Below are 16,815 nucleotides of genomic sequence, written 5' to 3' on the forward strand. Positions count from 1 at the left end.
CTAGACCTAGACCCTCAGTTTGAACTTTAAAATATTTACATGATCCTTAGAGTAAGTTTCTGTTATTCAGAAAGAAATAAAATTGAAAATCTGGCCAACACTTCACTGTAAAGAATTTCCTTCGACAAACTCCCAGCATTTAAAATTATTCTTTGCTCTGAAAGTATGCCACAGTTCTTTAGCTTCTGTTACCCTTCTGTGAGGCTTTAAGTTACAACCCTTGGAAACTATTTACAAACCAATAATTTGTATGCAAAGAGCTATAGTGTTTTACAGCCTCACTGACACATGATGGGTTGTGTCATTGCAGCTCTTTGGGCCTGATGATTTGAAAGCCACAGTGGTCACTTACTTCAGAATAAATTAAATAAATACTAGTTGCTTAAATAACCATCATTGCACATAGAGGTTTCCAGATAATTAGCAATGTGAGTCTGACGAGAGGAGATGACATTTGTCTTGTTTGTAACTTGCTCATGAATCATGGGATCTATGGTCCATTTGGATGGCAGGCCCAGAGGAACTGCCCCATGGAGATAAACATCATGTCAGTCATTCCTTTTCTAAATGCAAAACATATCATTTCAGCATTCTCCATTTGCCAGATGAAATGCAATGATTCCTGCAATTCTAGGCTGCTTGAGCTAAAAGGCCATTCAGTTGCATTCTATGGAATTTTCCTGACACCAGGATATCTTCCTCCTCAAGCTGCTTTATGTCGACAAAAACAAAGCTATTCCCTGATTTGCCTTTGGGTTTTGTTGTTCAATGTCATTTTCTTTAATCTTTCCTAAATAGTCATTATCTCATTAGCATCATTTAAAATACATCAAGACGAGACAATATACAGTGTGGAAGAAGAAGGAGGAGGAGGAGGAAGAAGGAGGAGGAAGAAGAGAGGAGGAGGAGAGGAAGGAGGAGAAGGGAGAGGAGGAGGAGGAGGAGGAGGAGGAGGAGGAAAGCCGAGGTTGAAAAATCTGTTGCTTTAAACTAAACATTGTAATTATTATTTTAATATCTCTGGGAGATGAGTCATTCCTACATTTTATGATATAAGAGAAACTAACATCCTAGTCAAAGGAGACATTCTAAGAGTTTTTCTATAAACCTCTTATTTTAGAAGCAGTGATACACACATCAAGAGATAAAATAGTTTTATCAAACAGCACATATGTGAAAACATAAGCCATTTCTCCTTTCCTCGATCCTGCACAAATTATCTTTGGTAAAGAACTATTACCATATTCTAGACACTTGGTTAAATTTCCATGGATTGTTCTATTAAATCTAACATGCCAACTCTGAGAGATGTGTCCACATTGTGCAAATCTAAAATTACCTCTGATTCTATGCCTTTTTGATGTGGGATTTCTCTCTGTATGCTGTGAATACCATTGGTTAATAAAGAAACTTCTTTGAGCCTATAGCAGAGCAGGACAGAACAGAGCTAGGCAGGGAAAACTAAACTGAATGCTGGGAAAAAGAAGGCGGAGTCAGAGAGAAGCCATGTAGTCCCACCAGAGACAGATGCTGGAACTTTACCCGGTGAGTCACAGCTATGCACAATACACAGATTAATAAAAATGGGTTAAATTAATATTTAAGGATTAGCCAATAAGAAGCTAGAGCTAATGGGCCAAGCAGTGATTTAATTTATATATTTTCTGTGTGGTTATTTTTGGAACCTGTGCAGCTGGGGAAATGAACAAGTGGCCATTCCTACAACACCTTTTCCTGCATTCACACTTTGTATTGTGATTTACACCCGCTCAAAACAAAATCAATTCTATTTATCTAACTTATGTCAAGTTATATGGCTTGACTTAACCAACATAACAAAAGAGAAGTTAAGAACTCTTGAGAGACTTTCCAAAGAGGTTAGGTAGCTAGTAAAGACCCAGGGGGATGAGGGGACCTTTGAAAGAAGGGTTAATAGTGAATATAAAGACATAAAGAGGAAACTAAAATAGGAGGATTAAATGAGGAAGGAAATGGAAGAGCAGGGTAGAAGAGGGAATATGGGGAGAGACAACTAACATTAAAAACCATATGCACACTTATTACTCTAGAAGCTTCTTAAAATACAAACACATATACATATATATGGAATTTAAATGGAGAGGCCATATAATGGGGGAAACAATACCCTAACTAGACAACTATACATCTTATACCACCAAGTCAAACCCCCTGTACCAGGAATGAGTTATATCTTGTTGAGTAATTGGCCAAAGGGATCCCATAAACCCTACTCCCAGACATCACCGGCTGTATAAAGGCTGTTGGTTACTCTCCAGACCTCATAGTAAGGCCCCATTACTGAAGACATGACTTACTTACATCATTGACCATGGAAAAACTGAGATGCTGTCAAATTAAAAGCTTTATTCTTACTGATTAGCATTCATGTACTGGAAGGTACTTGCATGATGTCAGAGGAGAAAACTAAACATTGATATCACCTAGCTACAAACCACAGGGTTTGTAGATATACTAGTAGGTTAGTGGTACTAATGTTATGGGAGAAATCAAACACTTTGGATTAGATTTAAGGCCTCTTTCATGATATGGACCTGAGCTCAAGCCCCTTAGACCTGATAAATTATACGCCCTAAATGAAAAGCTACTATTGTTCTGCTCAAAGAATATAGCAAAATAAAAAAAGACTATTAACACTATATGCCTATAGATCAGAACATCACTCAGCCCTCAACAAAGTAGCTTCTTCTTCTTCTAGTAAATGGTCATTAATACTGAGACCCATATCTAAAAATGTGAAGAGAATGAAAGACTTTGGACCACCCAGCCCTAAATAAGATGTCTCTGTCAAATCCATCTCCTCAAGGCTCATGGATCCATGCAAAAGAGGAGGTGGCAAGAGTGTGTGAGCCAGAGTGGTGGATGTCTTCAAGAAACAGTGTCTTCTTGATATAACAGTACTGATACATATATGACATCACAGTCCATGAAGACTGTGACATCGTGCACAAGATCTATACAAGTTCAAATAAACAAACAAACAAAAAACCCCAGCACAGAGAAGGGGAACAGGCCACAAATCTCACCTCTAACCAAGAAGATATTTGCAGTTGCTGCCTCCTGGGAAAGGGAAAGGGATAGTTCTATGCCCAGGAGTAGCTGGACAAGACAAAATAGACTCCATTTTCCTGTGTGTGCACTTTTTGTTTTGTCTTGGTCTGTTTTTGTCTTCCTGGGTGTTTTGTTTGCTTTGATTTTGCTGTTTCGGGAGTTTGGGACATTTTTGAGAGAAAGTTGTGTGAGAAGGGGAGTGGGTAGGATCTTGAAGGAGTTGGGGGAGGGAAAGAATATGATCAAAATATGCTTATAAATTAATATATATTCTAGTTTCTAAATAGAAGGAAAAGGGGGGAGCTAATTCAATTAGTACCTCAAGAACTTGGCTAAGAAAGCACCCTTAGGGACATATGGATTTCCCTGGGAAGGAGAACTACAAGAGATTTCCTTGGTATACTGGGTGACAGTGGGTATGAGACCATGAGGGGTTGGCTCACAGCCATCTGTAATGAGATATGGTTTCCTCTTATGGCCTACAGCATACATGCAGACAGAACACTGTATAAGTAATTAGTAAATGAAGCAAAAAAACATTAAAGAAAATTCTATGTCACAGACTCCTTGAGTGTATTTTATTTATTTTTGTCTTTGGCATCTATCAAAATGTTGTGCTAATGTTATTATTTTTAGTGAACATGTGGTTAGGAGTTTATTGATGTCATGGCTTCTTAATCTCTGAACTATAGAACCTTTAACCCAAGAAATTCTAACCCCAAAGCCATTTTAAGAGATGAAATAACTTCTCTTTAAATGTCCTTATGACATTTTCCCCCAGGGCCTGTTGACTTTTTAATTACACTTGAGTTTGTCTGTTTTAGCCTGGGTAACCCACTCATCAGTCAGATGCACCCCTAAAGATAAAACGGTCACTCTGGTCAGCTTCCAGTCAGAGGTTCTAGGGCAGGCAGATCATTCTCCAGTCATTACATTTGGAACTGAAAAGTCTGGTATTCATGTTGGAAGCAGGGGGGTGGCGTGTAAGCTGCGGAAGCCAAATGATCGTGAATAAGCTGTGAGCTTCCAAATCTACGGAGTCTTAGCCTTCTTAACAGAAGTCTTCGTAAGTGGTTTACTCAGATTTCACCCAAGCTCACAAACACTGTGGTGAGCAGGGGTGAACATTTTGAGAGGGTTGCTTAACATTTGACCTGACAGGGTCATGTTGTTTGGGTACATATTGATGTTTTATGAGAACTCTAGTTCTATGACCTATGTATTTTCTTTCTGCAGTAAAGGGGGAGAACACATATATTCTAGCAGTCTACCCCTCCCAGGATTTCGACTCCTCCTACCCCACAGCAAACAGGGCTCAGCTGCTTCCCACACTCCACTCGTCAGTGTGGTTCCTGCATGTGGTGTCTCCACATCCTCCCATAGTACCTATCTAGTACTAAGACACAAGAGATAGAGTCACCAAAATCCCAGATCTGTGTTCCCTCCCGAGATGCCATCTGTCTTACTCAATGCCATATAACCTTCCTTAGATGGGCCACTCTGCTATTCTTCCAAGACCCAGACCAGATACTTTGCATGTCATGTTATCCATCTAGAAAACCTCCCTTCTATGTATGTGCCTGGACCAGCCCTTCAGCTCCTGACTCAAATGCTGCCTTATCAGTCAGTCTGTTAGTCTCTTCCTGCCAAGTCTATTTAAAATTTCCAGGTACATTCTTCATTTTTCTCCAACCTTGAACATCTTTCCCCCCAATATTAATATTAGCTTTCTCGTCATCTCTTCTTGCTACTTAATATACTAAATATTCTGCTAACTTATTGTGTTTACGGTCTGTGCTCCCCTTGTAGAAGGCTAGCTCCAGAAGGGCTAGGATTGTTGCCATTTTTATCCAACATATGTTTGAATTGTTCACTTAGCAAATAGAAATACTAATAACTATTTGCTGAACAAATCTACAAATGGATGAAGTAGATTGTTCCTTTTGAGGTGATAAAAATTATGGCATCGATTACAGTGATGGTCGTTCTTATCTGTGAACGTACAAAAATTGTGCACCTTATGGGTATGTAAGAAAACATCTTGAAGAAGAGAATTCCAGCCATCAATACTAAATATGGGGGTGTACATACTCCACATGAGCAATAAGCACAAAGCAATCCCTTCATCATGACATTGGCCTGGAACGTGAAGTAGGAGAGACATCTACGCAATGGGTAGGGAGCAGGGACTCTACAGGCAGATGGTCAATGATCAAATCACTCATGTACCCCCCTCTGGTCTGAACGCCTCAGAAAAATCACCACATAGAAAATCTAATGAGTTCTTTTTGGGGACCAAACAAAATAATGATTCTTATAAATGGCTTAGCATAGTATATGGCCCAATAATGAGTGTTCAATACACAGATGTTGTCTTTATTGCTATAGTCTAGAGTTTTAGCCATAGTTTATTGGAGAAGATCAGATGGTAGTATAGTAGTTGGAGCTGCAAGAAAGTCATCATCTAGTATTAAAATTAATTTGGACACTCTTGGGTCTTTCAAGGCAAAATCTTCTTTCTTCTCCCCCCAATACCTACTCAAGCATTCTTTTACTGTTTCAATCTTTAAAAAAAAATTTAAATTTTTATGTGTATTTATATGTATATGTATGTGTCTTATACCGTGTTCATGCAGTGTTAGTGGGTTTCAGACAAGGCATTGCGTCCCCTGGAACTGGAGTTACAAGCAGTTGTATGATGTGGGTGCAGGGAACCGAATCCAGATCCTCTGGAAGGCCAATCAATGCTCTAAACTTCAGAGCTGTCTGACTAGCCTGCCACAGTATCTGTCTTATTACTTCAGTGGTCCACAACCAAGGCAACTCGCTTCAAACTGTGGAGCTTTTTAAAAACACCTTTTTGAACTTCACATTTCAGTTCCAGGTCCTCAAAGAAAGGTTCTTGGAACAGAACTATCATTAACAGCCTATTCTATGGAAGACTGTTGAATAAGGATTTAGAACAAGGCCTTTGTCTGGGTTTTAAACCAGCCCTCCAGAGGATCCTGATTTATGCTTTCGGTTGAGAATAATTGGCCAAGAAGAATATGATTTTGGAGAGGTAAGTCATGTGATTCTGACTTTTTAATTTTATATTGTCATGGAGGATCCAGGATAAAGACAAAGGTATTACACTGAATCACTATTACATAGCACATTTTCTCTTTGCTTTTATAGTTTAGGTTAGCATATAAAATAAGGGGTTTCATTGTTACATTTTCAAACATATGTATCATTGGGTCTTGTTTATATTCAATCCTCTTCCCTTCCTCCATCCCTCTCCCTCACCTCTAGCTGGTCCTTTCCTTCCTCCCCAACAGTATCCCCTCTGCTTTCATGCACATATACCTGTGTGGCTTCTTCACAAATGTAGCTCCTTTCTATGAGAGAAACAAGGTATTTTGCCTCTTTCTCTGTTAACCTTCCTTGTTCTCCCTTTCCCTTTCCCCTTTAGAGTCCATAGACTGCTTTCATGCACCATTTTTATATTTAAATCTAGATTGGACACATGAGATAGAACATGCAGTATGTCTTTCCGAGTATGGCTTATTTAATCTAACATGATTACCTCCACCACTTTCTTGTGTGTGAAATAACTTAATTTTTCTCCATGGTCTAGTACCATTGTGTGTATTTACCACATTTTCTCTATCTGTTCATTTCCTGATGGATACCTTGGCTACTTCCCATCAACTGTTGTAAATGCGAAAATTGATGTGGGATGTCCTTCTGTATATATGCTGCTTTTATTGGTTGATGAATAAAGATGTTTTGGACAATGATTTAGCAGAGTAAAGCCAGGTGGGAAATCTGAACACACACACACACACACACACACACACACACACACACACACACACACACACAGAGAGAGAGAGAGAGAGAGAGAGAGAGAGAGAGAGAGAGAGAGAGAGAGAGAGAGAAGGCAGCGTCAAGGAGACTCAATGTAGCTGCAAAGGGAGAAAGATTCCAGAACATTACCCATAAGCCACAGCCTCGTGGCGATAACAGATTAATAGAAATGGGATAATTTAAGATGAAAGAACTAGCTAGTAGTACGCCTAATACATTGGCCAAACAGTGTAGTAATTAATATCATTTCTATGTGATTATTGGGTCTGGGCGGCCAGGAAATGAATGCAAGTCTCAGTTTACAAGCAATGATAAATACGAATGTAAAGTGTCTCTGAGATATGTTGACCTAAGATCCCTTTGGGCATCTGAGTCATATGGTAATCCTAATTTTAGTGTGCTGAGAGCGTCTTTGTTCATAGTGGCTGTACTGGTTTACCTCCCCAGCAGCGGTGCATGCGCACTTGTCTTTCCCCATATCCTCACTGGTTTTTGTCTCTATGACGCTAGGCATTCTGACCTGGGGGAAATGGAATCTCAAAGTAGTTTTAATTAGCCTTTCCCTGACTGCTAAAGATGCTGACAATTAAAAAAATGTATTTATTGGTCATTTATATTTCCTTTTTTGAAAACTGCCCATTCAATTCATTTGCCCATTCATTGATTAGATGGCTTGTTTTTATAGTGTTTAAGCTGTACAGTTCTTTATAGATTCTAATTTGCTGTTTGATGTATAATTGGCAAAGATTTGCTTCCTTCCATAGGCTGTCTCTTCATATACAGTGAATTTTCTTCTGCGTACAGACTCATAACACAGAGATGGTAATTCTATGAAACAATTTCCTCAATACACTACTCATTTCAGCCAAGGTTATTTATTTCTTTTGCTTTGGTATTTGCTTGTTTCCAAGGCTAGTATTTTATTACTAAATTAATTTCATGTGTCTCTCTGTGTGTAACTAAATGTTAAATATCCCGATTATGTATTAAAGCATCCAAAACAGTTATCAAGAATTTCATAATCCACAAGAAAATATTTTGGCAAACACACCTTATCACTAAAGAAGAGGGTGTCTTTTGCTTTCACAGGTAGCCCTGAGGCTTTGATGGGAGAACACGACATTGGGCAGCATACAGTACAGTTTTGCTGCGTTTGTTCTTGAAAAGCTCAGTGATAGAGTAGCAGAAGTGAAAATTTACTTGCAGCACATGCTTCATTTTTGAAAGAATTTTTTTTTTTACCTCCTTGTGCTATCCCAAAGATCCCCTTCTTACTTCGCTGTGTTATCCCAAAGGTGCCCTGAAACTAAGATAACCTTATATCCCAAAATAAGCCACGAAAGAGCAAAAGCAAAAAAGCAAACTGAGCTCCACGGCTGGAACAGCGGAATGTATCAAGCCTGCAAGGGGGCGCTAGTGTGGCGGGCATTGTGCTCTCCACACCGGCGCCATTCACTTCTGCACGGTTCCCTTTGATCATCTGAGAGCGGCCAACACTTGCTTCTCCAAAGAGCCCTGTAGCTGCACACACGCAACCCGTGCTCCTCAGCTTACCAGCTTAATGTGCTCTCGCTTCTGGTACTTCTCACTGTAATACTGTTCTTGCCGGAGGTTGAGCAGCTGCTGTTGCTGCTTGTCCTTCAAGTCTATTAACTTCTGGGTCATTTCTGCATCCAGGGCAGCGAGGTCTTGCTCAATGGCTGATGAGCCGTGGTCAGGGCTGCTGGGTTCAGATCTGCAAAGACACAGAGTGTGGCTCAAGAACAAAGTAGGTGGTAAGAGGTGCTTGGAAGGTTCTGGAATGACTCCTCCCAGGGTCACTGGGCTTGGGAAGAGACTAAGCCACTTGAAGGAGAAAGTGAGACCCCCACATCCAGATAGAAACTATCTTGGCATGAATTGCTTTTCACATTATATGGCATGTTCAGGGGAGATGGTGGATGAGTGAGAAATGATGTAATAAACACAACACCTGGTTACTACTTTGAGTAAGATGTAGGATTTACTGATGGGTTGAGGGAAATGGGAGGCAGGAAGATATAGCTAGGACTTCAAGATCTTGGCTTCTCCTGATACATCTTTAGATGTTAGGTGTTTTGGGACTTTTTTTTTCTATCAAAAGTGACAGTCTAAAAAAATAAACCACATGGTAATGCTTCTACATCTTCCATAAAAACACAGTCAAAGGCCGGGCGGTGGTGGCGCACGCCTTTAATCCCAGCACTCAGGAGGCAGAGGCAGGCGGATCTCTGTGAGTTCGAGGCCAGCCTGGTCTACAAGAGCTAGGTCCAGGACAGGCTCTAAAAAAAAAAAAGCTGCAGAGAAACCCTGTCTCGAAAAACCAAAAAAAAAAAAAAAAAAAAAAAAAAAAAAAAAAAAAAAAAAAAAAAACACGGTCAAAGCCACTACAGTGCTGCTAGAAATAAATCCTTTGGTGATCTGGTACTGAGAAAGCATTTCTCATGTGGAAGAACATACAAGCTTTGTTTAATCAGAGAAGCAGAATTATCTGACCTATAGTTCCCTTCAGAAACTGCATCAGAAGTTGGGGCTGTATGCCAGAAATACAACGTGATGTAACATTTTTACCATGCTTGTCGCTTAAAGCCTGTAGTAGCCATCCTCAAAAAAAGAAGTGAGTGATACTAATTTTAATAAGATATATTATAGAATGGGGATGATGTGAATAATCCTAGCATTCTTGAGCCTGAAACAGGTTGATTGTGAATCTGAGTGCCGTTTTAGCTATACAGTAAGCCCTGGATGCAAAATATATATTGTGTGTGCATATGTAAATTTAGCCAATTAGAACTCAAAAGATGTAAGAGTTGTTTTAGTTTTCTTTTTTAAAGTCTAAGAAATCTGTTGTGTAATACACAGTTCGAGTACATCATAGGACTGATAAAATGCATTGTTTCTTGCCCAGGTTAAATGTGGATTTTCCAACTGAGCTACACCCCAGTTCAAATGACCTATATGTCAGGGGCCTATTAGCCACATGTGTCTCATGGCACCTCTCTCTCTCTCTCTCTCTCTCTCTCTCTCTCTCTCTCTCTCTCTCTCTCTCTCTCTCTCTCTCTCCACCTTTATCAGCTGTGTGGTTACAGGTAAATGCTACTAATTTAGCCTTTAGGTTCCCCTTCAAAGAGTGTCAAATTTCATTTGCAAAGAGCGGCAAATTTCTCCTGATTTTTTTCTACATCTGTTCTACCTCTAAGGAAAGGTGATTTTGTTACTTTTTAAAAAATCAAGTATTACATTTTGATTGTGTTTTCAAGGTGAGCACATGTTACATTATATGTCACAATATGGCTTGGAAGCCGCAGCTTGCCTTTCTCAACAGTCTGGTGGCAAAGAAGTTGTCCTCAGACGACTGTATGAGGAAGAATGCAGTTCATGGTGCTCTCAGCCCAGGGACAGGTGGCTTACACACTCACAGCACAGCCCATTGTGTTCTCAGCCTATACACCGTCAGCTTACACACTCACATAGCCCACTGTGTTCTCAGATCATGGATAAGTGTCTTACACACTCACCCAGCCCACTCCACTGTGTTCTCAGCCCATGCACAGGTGGCTAGAGAGGAAGGCTATATTTCCCAGTGGCAACTGTTTGCTCTAAGACGAACTCTTGAAAGACTTTAAATGAGAGATGATGACATGTTTCCAGAAAAGCTCAGACTGTGAGTTCTAGATTTGGGTTCCTGGATGTGTAATGATGGTTAGTCTACCCTCACCATCTCTACCCATTTATTGGCAATCAGGAAAAATCAGGACATCTCATAAGAGCTATTTGTAAAACGAGTGTCTTGGCTCACCTCTGTAACCCCAGCACTCAGGAAGTTAAAAAAAATGCAAAACCTAGGCTAGTCTCAGCCAGTTCAGGGACAGCCTGAGCTCTACAAAGACTATCTCAAAAACCCAACCAACTAACCAAATAAATGAAGGATTATTTTTTAATCCAAACTACAGAAAGTCAAGTAAATAAGGAAAATAATGTCTTAAAATGCCTTTTTCACCACGATGATATTTATTTAAACTCAAGTGCACACTGAAATAGAACTCAAGGGTACTTTTGCTTTAAAAAAGTAAAGATTCTCCAAACTATGTATTTTAGCAACATAAACAACATTTTACTTTAAAATAGTACGTACTACTTAAATAATACAATAATGTCTCACACAATGCTATTAGTGATCATTAAAGAACTAAAATTAAAAATGGAAAATTGTTTTGACATTTAGCTAAACAAACCCAAGGGAGACAAAAATTGTTCCCTAAAATGACAATAAGAAAACTGAAGTAACGTTCACTTTATCTCTAATTCCCTAATTATGAAACAATGAAGAAAATATTTTCACAACAAAAATGAACCCCACTGATCAGAGAGCCAAATATTATTTAACGCCAAGAAGCCTGCAAAGGATGCTCCAAGAAAATACAAGATCACAATTTAGGAAAGTGGGTTCAAACATTTAGAACAGTTGGTAAGCCATCTTATTTGGCTTTTGCTGTTTCATAAATATAGTCATAGTATGGATGTATATGCTAGAGCAGTAATCAGTTTCTAAATCCTTTGTGGGACAATGGGCACCTCTTCTGGAAACATCCACACGTCAGGCTCCAATGTCACCACATCACAGAACACAGCTGGTAGGTAGGCACCATGCTTTGGCATGCAGTAGCATTCTGTGCTCTGTGTTTCTGACCAGGCCATGGTGTGAGTGGGCGTCAGGTCCTTGCTGTTGTACTGTAAAAGATGTCTGTGTATACTCTGTGAGATGCTGTGGGATACACCGGGGAGATGTCTGTATATACTCTGTGGGCTGCTATGGGGATGCACAGGGAAGATGTCTGTGTATACTCTGTAGGCTTCTGTGGGATACATGGGAAAGAAGTCTGTGTATATCTGTGGGCTGCACGGGGAAGATGTCTGCGTATACTCTGTGGGCTGCTGTGGAGATACATGGGAAAGATGTCTGTGTATACTCTGTGGGCTGCTGTGGGAATTCACAGGGAAGTGCTTGTAAGTTCTTAGTTCCTTTATATAGTGATATTTCATTCGTATTTTAATAAATAAAGCTTGCCTGAAGATCAGGGAGTAAAACAGTTCCAGCCTTACAGACCAGGTGATGGTGACACAAACCTTTAATACCATAGTAATCTGCCACAGAAACTGGGAGATGCATACTTTTAATCCCCATGGTGCATGCCTTTAATCCCAGCCCGAGAGAGTAGTATAAGAAGTAGGAGACAACTCTCAGTCTCATTCTGATATTCCTGGAGGCAGGATCTCCATTTCTGAAGAGGGAGAGTTAAGAGTCAGTGGCTGGTTGTTTTGCTTTTCTGATCCGCCGGCAAGCTTTATTTACTAAAATATAAATAAAATGTCAGTACACCTTTATGCTGTATTCTTTCTAGAACCTCAGTTTATCTGGAAACCTTTGAAATTTTTCCTGTTTTTCTGTTGCAAATGTCATAGTTACGATAGGCTAACATTGGATAAGGATAGACCCTAACCTAGAGCCTAATGTCTTTGGAAGATGGAGAAAATTTGGGCACGCTGTCCCTACACAGAGAGAAAGTCATGTGATAGTGTGGGCAAGATGTGATGAAAGTCTACATGCTAAGGTAAGCCAAGGATAGTTCCTGTAACCACTAAAAGCTGGAAGAGACCAGGAACAATGTTCCCCTACCCCTCTCTGAGCCAATGCTCGGCTCACACATTAATTTTGGATTCCTAAGCTCTGGAACTGTGATACAGTGTTTTAAACACTCAGTTCGTGGTACGCTGCTCTATGATTCTAGGGAACCAATCTAGCACATCGGCCTAACACATTCTTTACGTGATCAAAAGAGGAGATCACCCAGGGGTGAAAGAGCCCCACACCAGAAGGCAAAAGGTCCCAGTGTGATCAGCTAGAACCTAGGTCACAAAGCTCAGAGCCATCTATCTCTATGGAATTTGAAAACAAATGCCAAGCTGAGATCCACGTGGAAATCAGGAAGCAGAATGCTGAGACTGACCTTGGGCAGCAGGTATCTGCTATAGCTTAAAGGAAAAGCCCTCCGTCCTCATGGATCTGATAGGAGGAACTCGTGAGCCCTGCCGTCCTCACTTCCCCTTCTCCTCACAGCACAGTGTAAGCAGGGAGCGGTGGCTTCACGTGGCTGGGGAAGCAGACTGGAGAGGCAGGCAGGGTTTAACCACGGCTTTTGTGATGTCTTTCAGCTTTTGAACACCACTGAAGAGTTCTAAACCAAATCTCTTTTTTGAGACCTAAATAACACAAACTTTTATATTAAAACATTGAAGTTGAGAGAGGTGACAGAAAGTGCCTTAGTGAGAGTTGGGGGGCAGGGGTTCAGCGAGAGGTCTCTGAGAACTAATCCTATCAATAGGTCTTTGAACCAACGGAGCAAGCAAACCCTGTCGCTTGTCGGAACTGCAGAGGCCCCACTGCAGGTCTGGGTCAGACACTGGGACATAGGCCCAGACTTCTGAGTCTGAGCAGCATTCCCATTGCTGTTCCTGCAAGGTAGACTCTGCTGTAGCCAGAGTGGAGTGCCTTGAACAGATGTGGCCACAGTGATCACACATATTTCAGTCTCCCCAAAGGAGTTACAGAGCCTGCAAAGCTACAGAGCCACGCAGACCATGTCTTCACTCCTCCAGATTCCTCCCGCTAAACTCCCTTAGGAAAAAAGACAACACAAGAATCCAGCCCTTTCTTCTGTCTCTGCCAACCTCTGTCTAGGAGAAACATTTGTCATCACTAAGCTGGACTCCTGACAATGGGTCCCCTTCCAGTCTCTCTGCTCCTGCTCTGAGTCCCCAGTCCCAGCGGAGTACCATCTGGGTACCACAGCTTCAGCATCACCCGCTCCAAGGGTGAATCAGAACCTGACAGGAGCTCATGTCACTCTGAAAAGCTCAGCATAAAAGTTCGTCTTCCATGCTGCAGCCAGGAGCACTGTCTAACACTATTCTAAATTATCACTGAATTGTGTCCTTCAGTGGATTCTCCTTCAGTCACTTAGGTTCTGAAGTACTTGCCGCTTGCTCCAGTTCTAAAAGACCTTGGTTAAACAGAGCTCTCTCTTAGCTGCTAGATTTTGTTGTGTGCCACTCTGCATGGGGCTTACTAGGTCTTACCCACTTTGCTAACTCTACCAATAATGGAACAAGCTGATATTTCCCTTCTTTAAATCTTTTTCTTGACCTGGAACTATCTCCTATCTCTCTCTCTCTCTCTCTCTCTCTCTCTCTCTCTCTCTCTCTCTCTCTCTCTCTCTCTCCAAACACACACACACACACACACACACACACACACACACACACACACACACACACTTGTCTGTGGTGGACACCTCATTCTGTACTGACATGTAAGAATGGTTCTCTCAGAGGGAGTTTTGGAATATGCTTAAAATCTCAGCATTTGGACACCAAAGCAGAAAGATCACGAGTTCAAGTCCCTCCCAAGTGTCTTAGGGTTTCTATGGCTGTGATGGGAACACCATAAGCAAAGCCACTTGGAAAGGAGAGGTTTATTTGGTTTACATTTCTTGAGTCACAGGATATTAAGGGAAGTCAAGGGAGAAACTGAAACAAAGTGGGAAGCCGGAGGCAGAAGCTGACGTGGAGGCCATGGACAAGTGCAGCTTACTGGCTTATGGCTAATAGTCTGCTCAGCAGCCTGTTTTCTTATAGAACCTAGAACCACAAGTTAGGGGTGGCACCACCCACACTGGGCTTGGGTCTCCCATATCAGTCACTAATTAAGAAAATGCCCTATAGTCTTGTCTACAGCCTCGTCTTATGGAAGTTTTTTTCTCAGCTGGGATTCCTGCCTCTCAGATGGCTCTAGTTTGTGTTAAGTTGACATTAAAACTAGAGGTCACATCAAGCTACACAGTAAAAACTCTAGAGGCTGAGTATGCGTCTATGTAGTAAGGGACTCGTCCAGCATGCACAAGTCCATGGGCTCCATCCCCAGCATTGCAAAACAAAACAAATCAAAAAGCAAACAAACAAACAAAAAAGAGGGTATATTGTTTTCTGACATCATTCTACTTCACAATATTGTTCCTTTTCTGATCATCTTCATGATTATGCTGTGTGGTTATATTAGTTATTCATTTTTCCTCTCGTTACCATGATATCATGGGTTTCTATTGCTGTGATAAAACACCATGATCAAAAACAACTCTGGGAACAAGGTGATTATTGCATCTTACACTTCCAGATAAAATAAAAATACCAGTTCATCATTGAAGAAAGTCAAGGCAGGAGCCTCAGGATAGGAACTGATGCAGAGGCCATGGAGAAATATTACCAACTTGTTCTTCATGGTTTGCTCAGCCTGCTTTCTTATAGACCCCATTATAGACCATTAGCCAATGGGTGGCACCACCCACAGTGGACTGGACACTCCGACATCCAACATCAGTCAAGAAAATACACCACAACATCTTCCATGGGCAGTATGGTGGGGACATTTTCTCGGATGAGGTTTTCCTTCTTACAAAATGACTCTAGCATGTGTAAGTTGACACCAAACTAAGCAGCACACCAGACTGTGTATTTGCTATTTGAGGGTAAAATTTTTTAGGCTAGTATGTTCCTTCCTTCCTTCCTTCCTTCCTTCCTTCCTTCCTTCCTTCCTTCCTTCCTTTTTCTTTTCTTTCTTTTTTTCTTTTTCTTTTGTTTTCTTTTGTATTTTTGAGACAGGGTTTGTCTGTAGCTTTGGTGCCTGTCCTGGAACTAGCTCTTGTAGACCAGGCTCATCTCGAACTCACAGAGATCCGCCTGCCTCTACCTCCCAGTGCTGGGATTAAAGTCATGCATCATCACTGCCTGGCTAATAATAACATTATTTAATGCCTGTGCCAGACAAGCTTCTCTCCACCACATTTTGAGTGGTCTGAGTACAGGTGCCATGAGAGTCATAGCCCCAGCGCACATATCGGGGCCTTAGGGGTTTCAGGCATCAAAAGAAGGCTGAAGTTTCTCCCTGTCTCTTCAACTAGATTCTAGGTACACAAGAGTTCTGTGCCTGCCTTGTTGTCAACTACTATGCCACCTGATACTTGAGGCAAGGGCTAGATCTCTGAGAGTCTAACTGCATATCTGCCCCAGAACGCATTCAAATGCAGAAATCCCACTTTTCCAGCTATCCTGAACACAGAGATAGAAAGGTAGCTAGAGTCTCGCCATTCAAGACTAGCCTAGAAAACTAGCAAAACTGTTTTTTTTTTTACAAGGAAAAAGATAGGATGGGAAGAAAGGTGGAAGGAAGGGAAAGAAGGAGGGAGAAAACCAAATCTAGTTCACAAGTGAAAGAGAGCTGACTCAAGCTCAGCCAAGAATGGAGCAGGTGGTGTGAGGCTGTCCTCCCCCACGGTTTGACTATCCTCCCTGTGGTGTGACTGTCCTCCCCACAGTGTGATTGTCCTCCCTGTAGTGTGACTGTCCTCCTAATGGTGTGACTGTCCTCCCTGTGGTGTGACTGTCCCACCCCCATGGTGTGACTGTCCTCCCCGCAGTGTGACTGTCCTCCCTGCTATGTGACTGTCCTTTCCATGGTGTGACTGTTCTCCCCGTGGTGTGACTGTCCTCTCCGTGGTGTGACTGTCCTCCCGGTGGTGACTGTCCTCCCTGCAGTGTGACTGTCCTCCCTGTGGTGTGATTGTCCTCCAAGCAGTGTGATTGTCCTCCCTGTGGTGTGACTGTCCTCCCTGCGGTGTGACTGTCCTCCCTGCGGTGTGACTGTCCTTTCCATGGTGTGACTGTCCCCCCCATGGTGTGACTGTCCTTTCCATGGTGTGACTGTCCTCCCCATGGTGTGACTGTCCTCCCTGTGGTGTGACT

At 41.6% G+C, this 16,815-nt stretch overlaps 1 protein-coding gene across 3 annotated transcripts in view; it reads right to left on the reverse strand.

The window, feature by feature from the left end:
• The window catches only part of Plcb1 (phospholipase C beta 1), a 675,841-nt gene that overhangs the window by 94,259 nt on the left and 564,767 nt on the right, over positions 1–16,815 (reverse strand). For all 3 annotated transcript variants that reach the window (XM_038329997.2, XM_038329999.1, XM_038329998.2), the window contains one exon: positions 8,497–8,677. In XM_038329997.2, coding sequence (XP_038185925.1) covers positions 8,497–8,677 — 181 coding nt within the window. The remainder of the gene's footprint in view (positions 1–8,496; positions 8,678–16,815) is intronic.

The sequence above is a fragment of the Arvicola amphibius genome, chromosome 5 (genome assembly GCF_903992535.2).
Source record: "Arvicola amphibius chromosome 5, mArvAmp1.2, whole genome shotgun sequence".
Lineage (NCBI taxonomy): Eukaryota > Metazoa > Chordata > Mammalia > Rodentia > Cricetidae > Arvicola > Arvicola amphibius.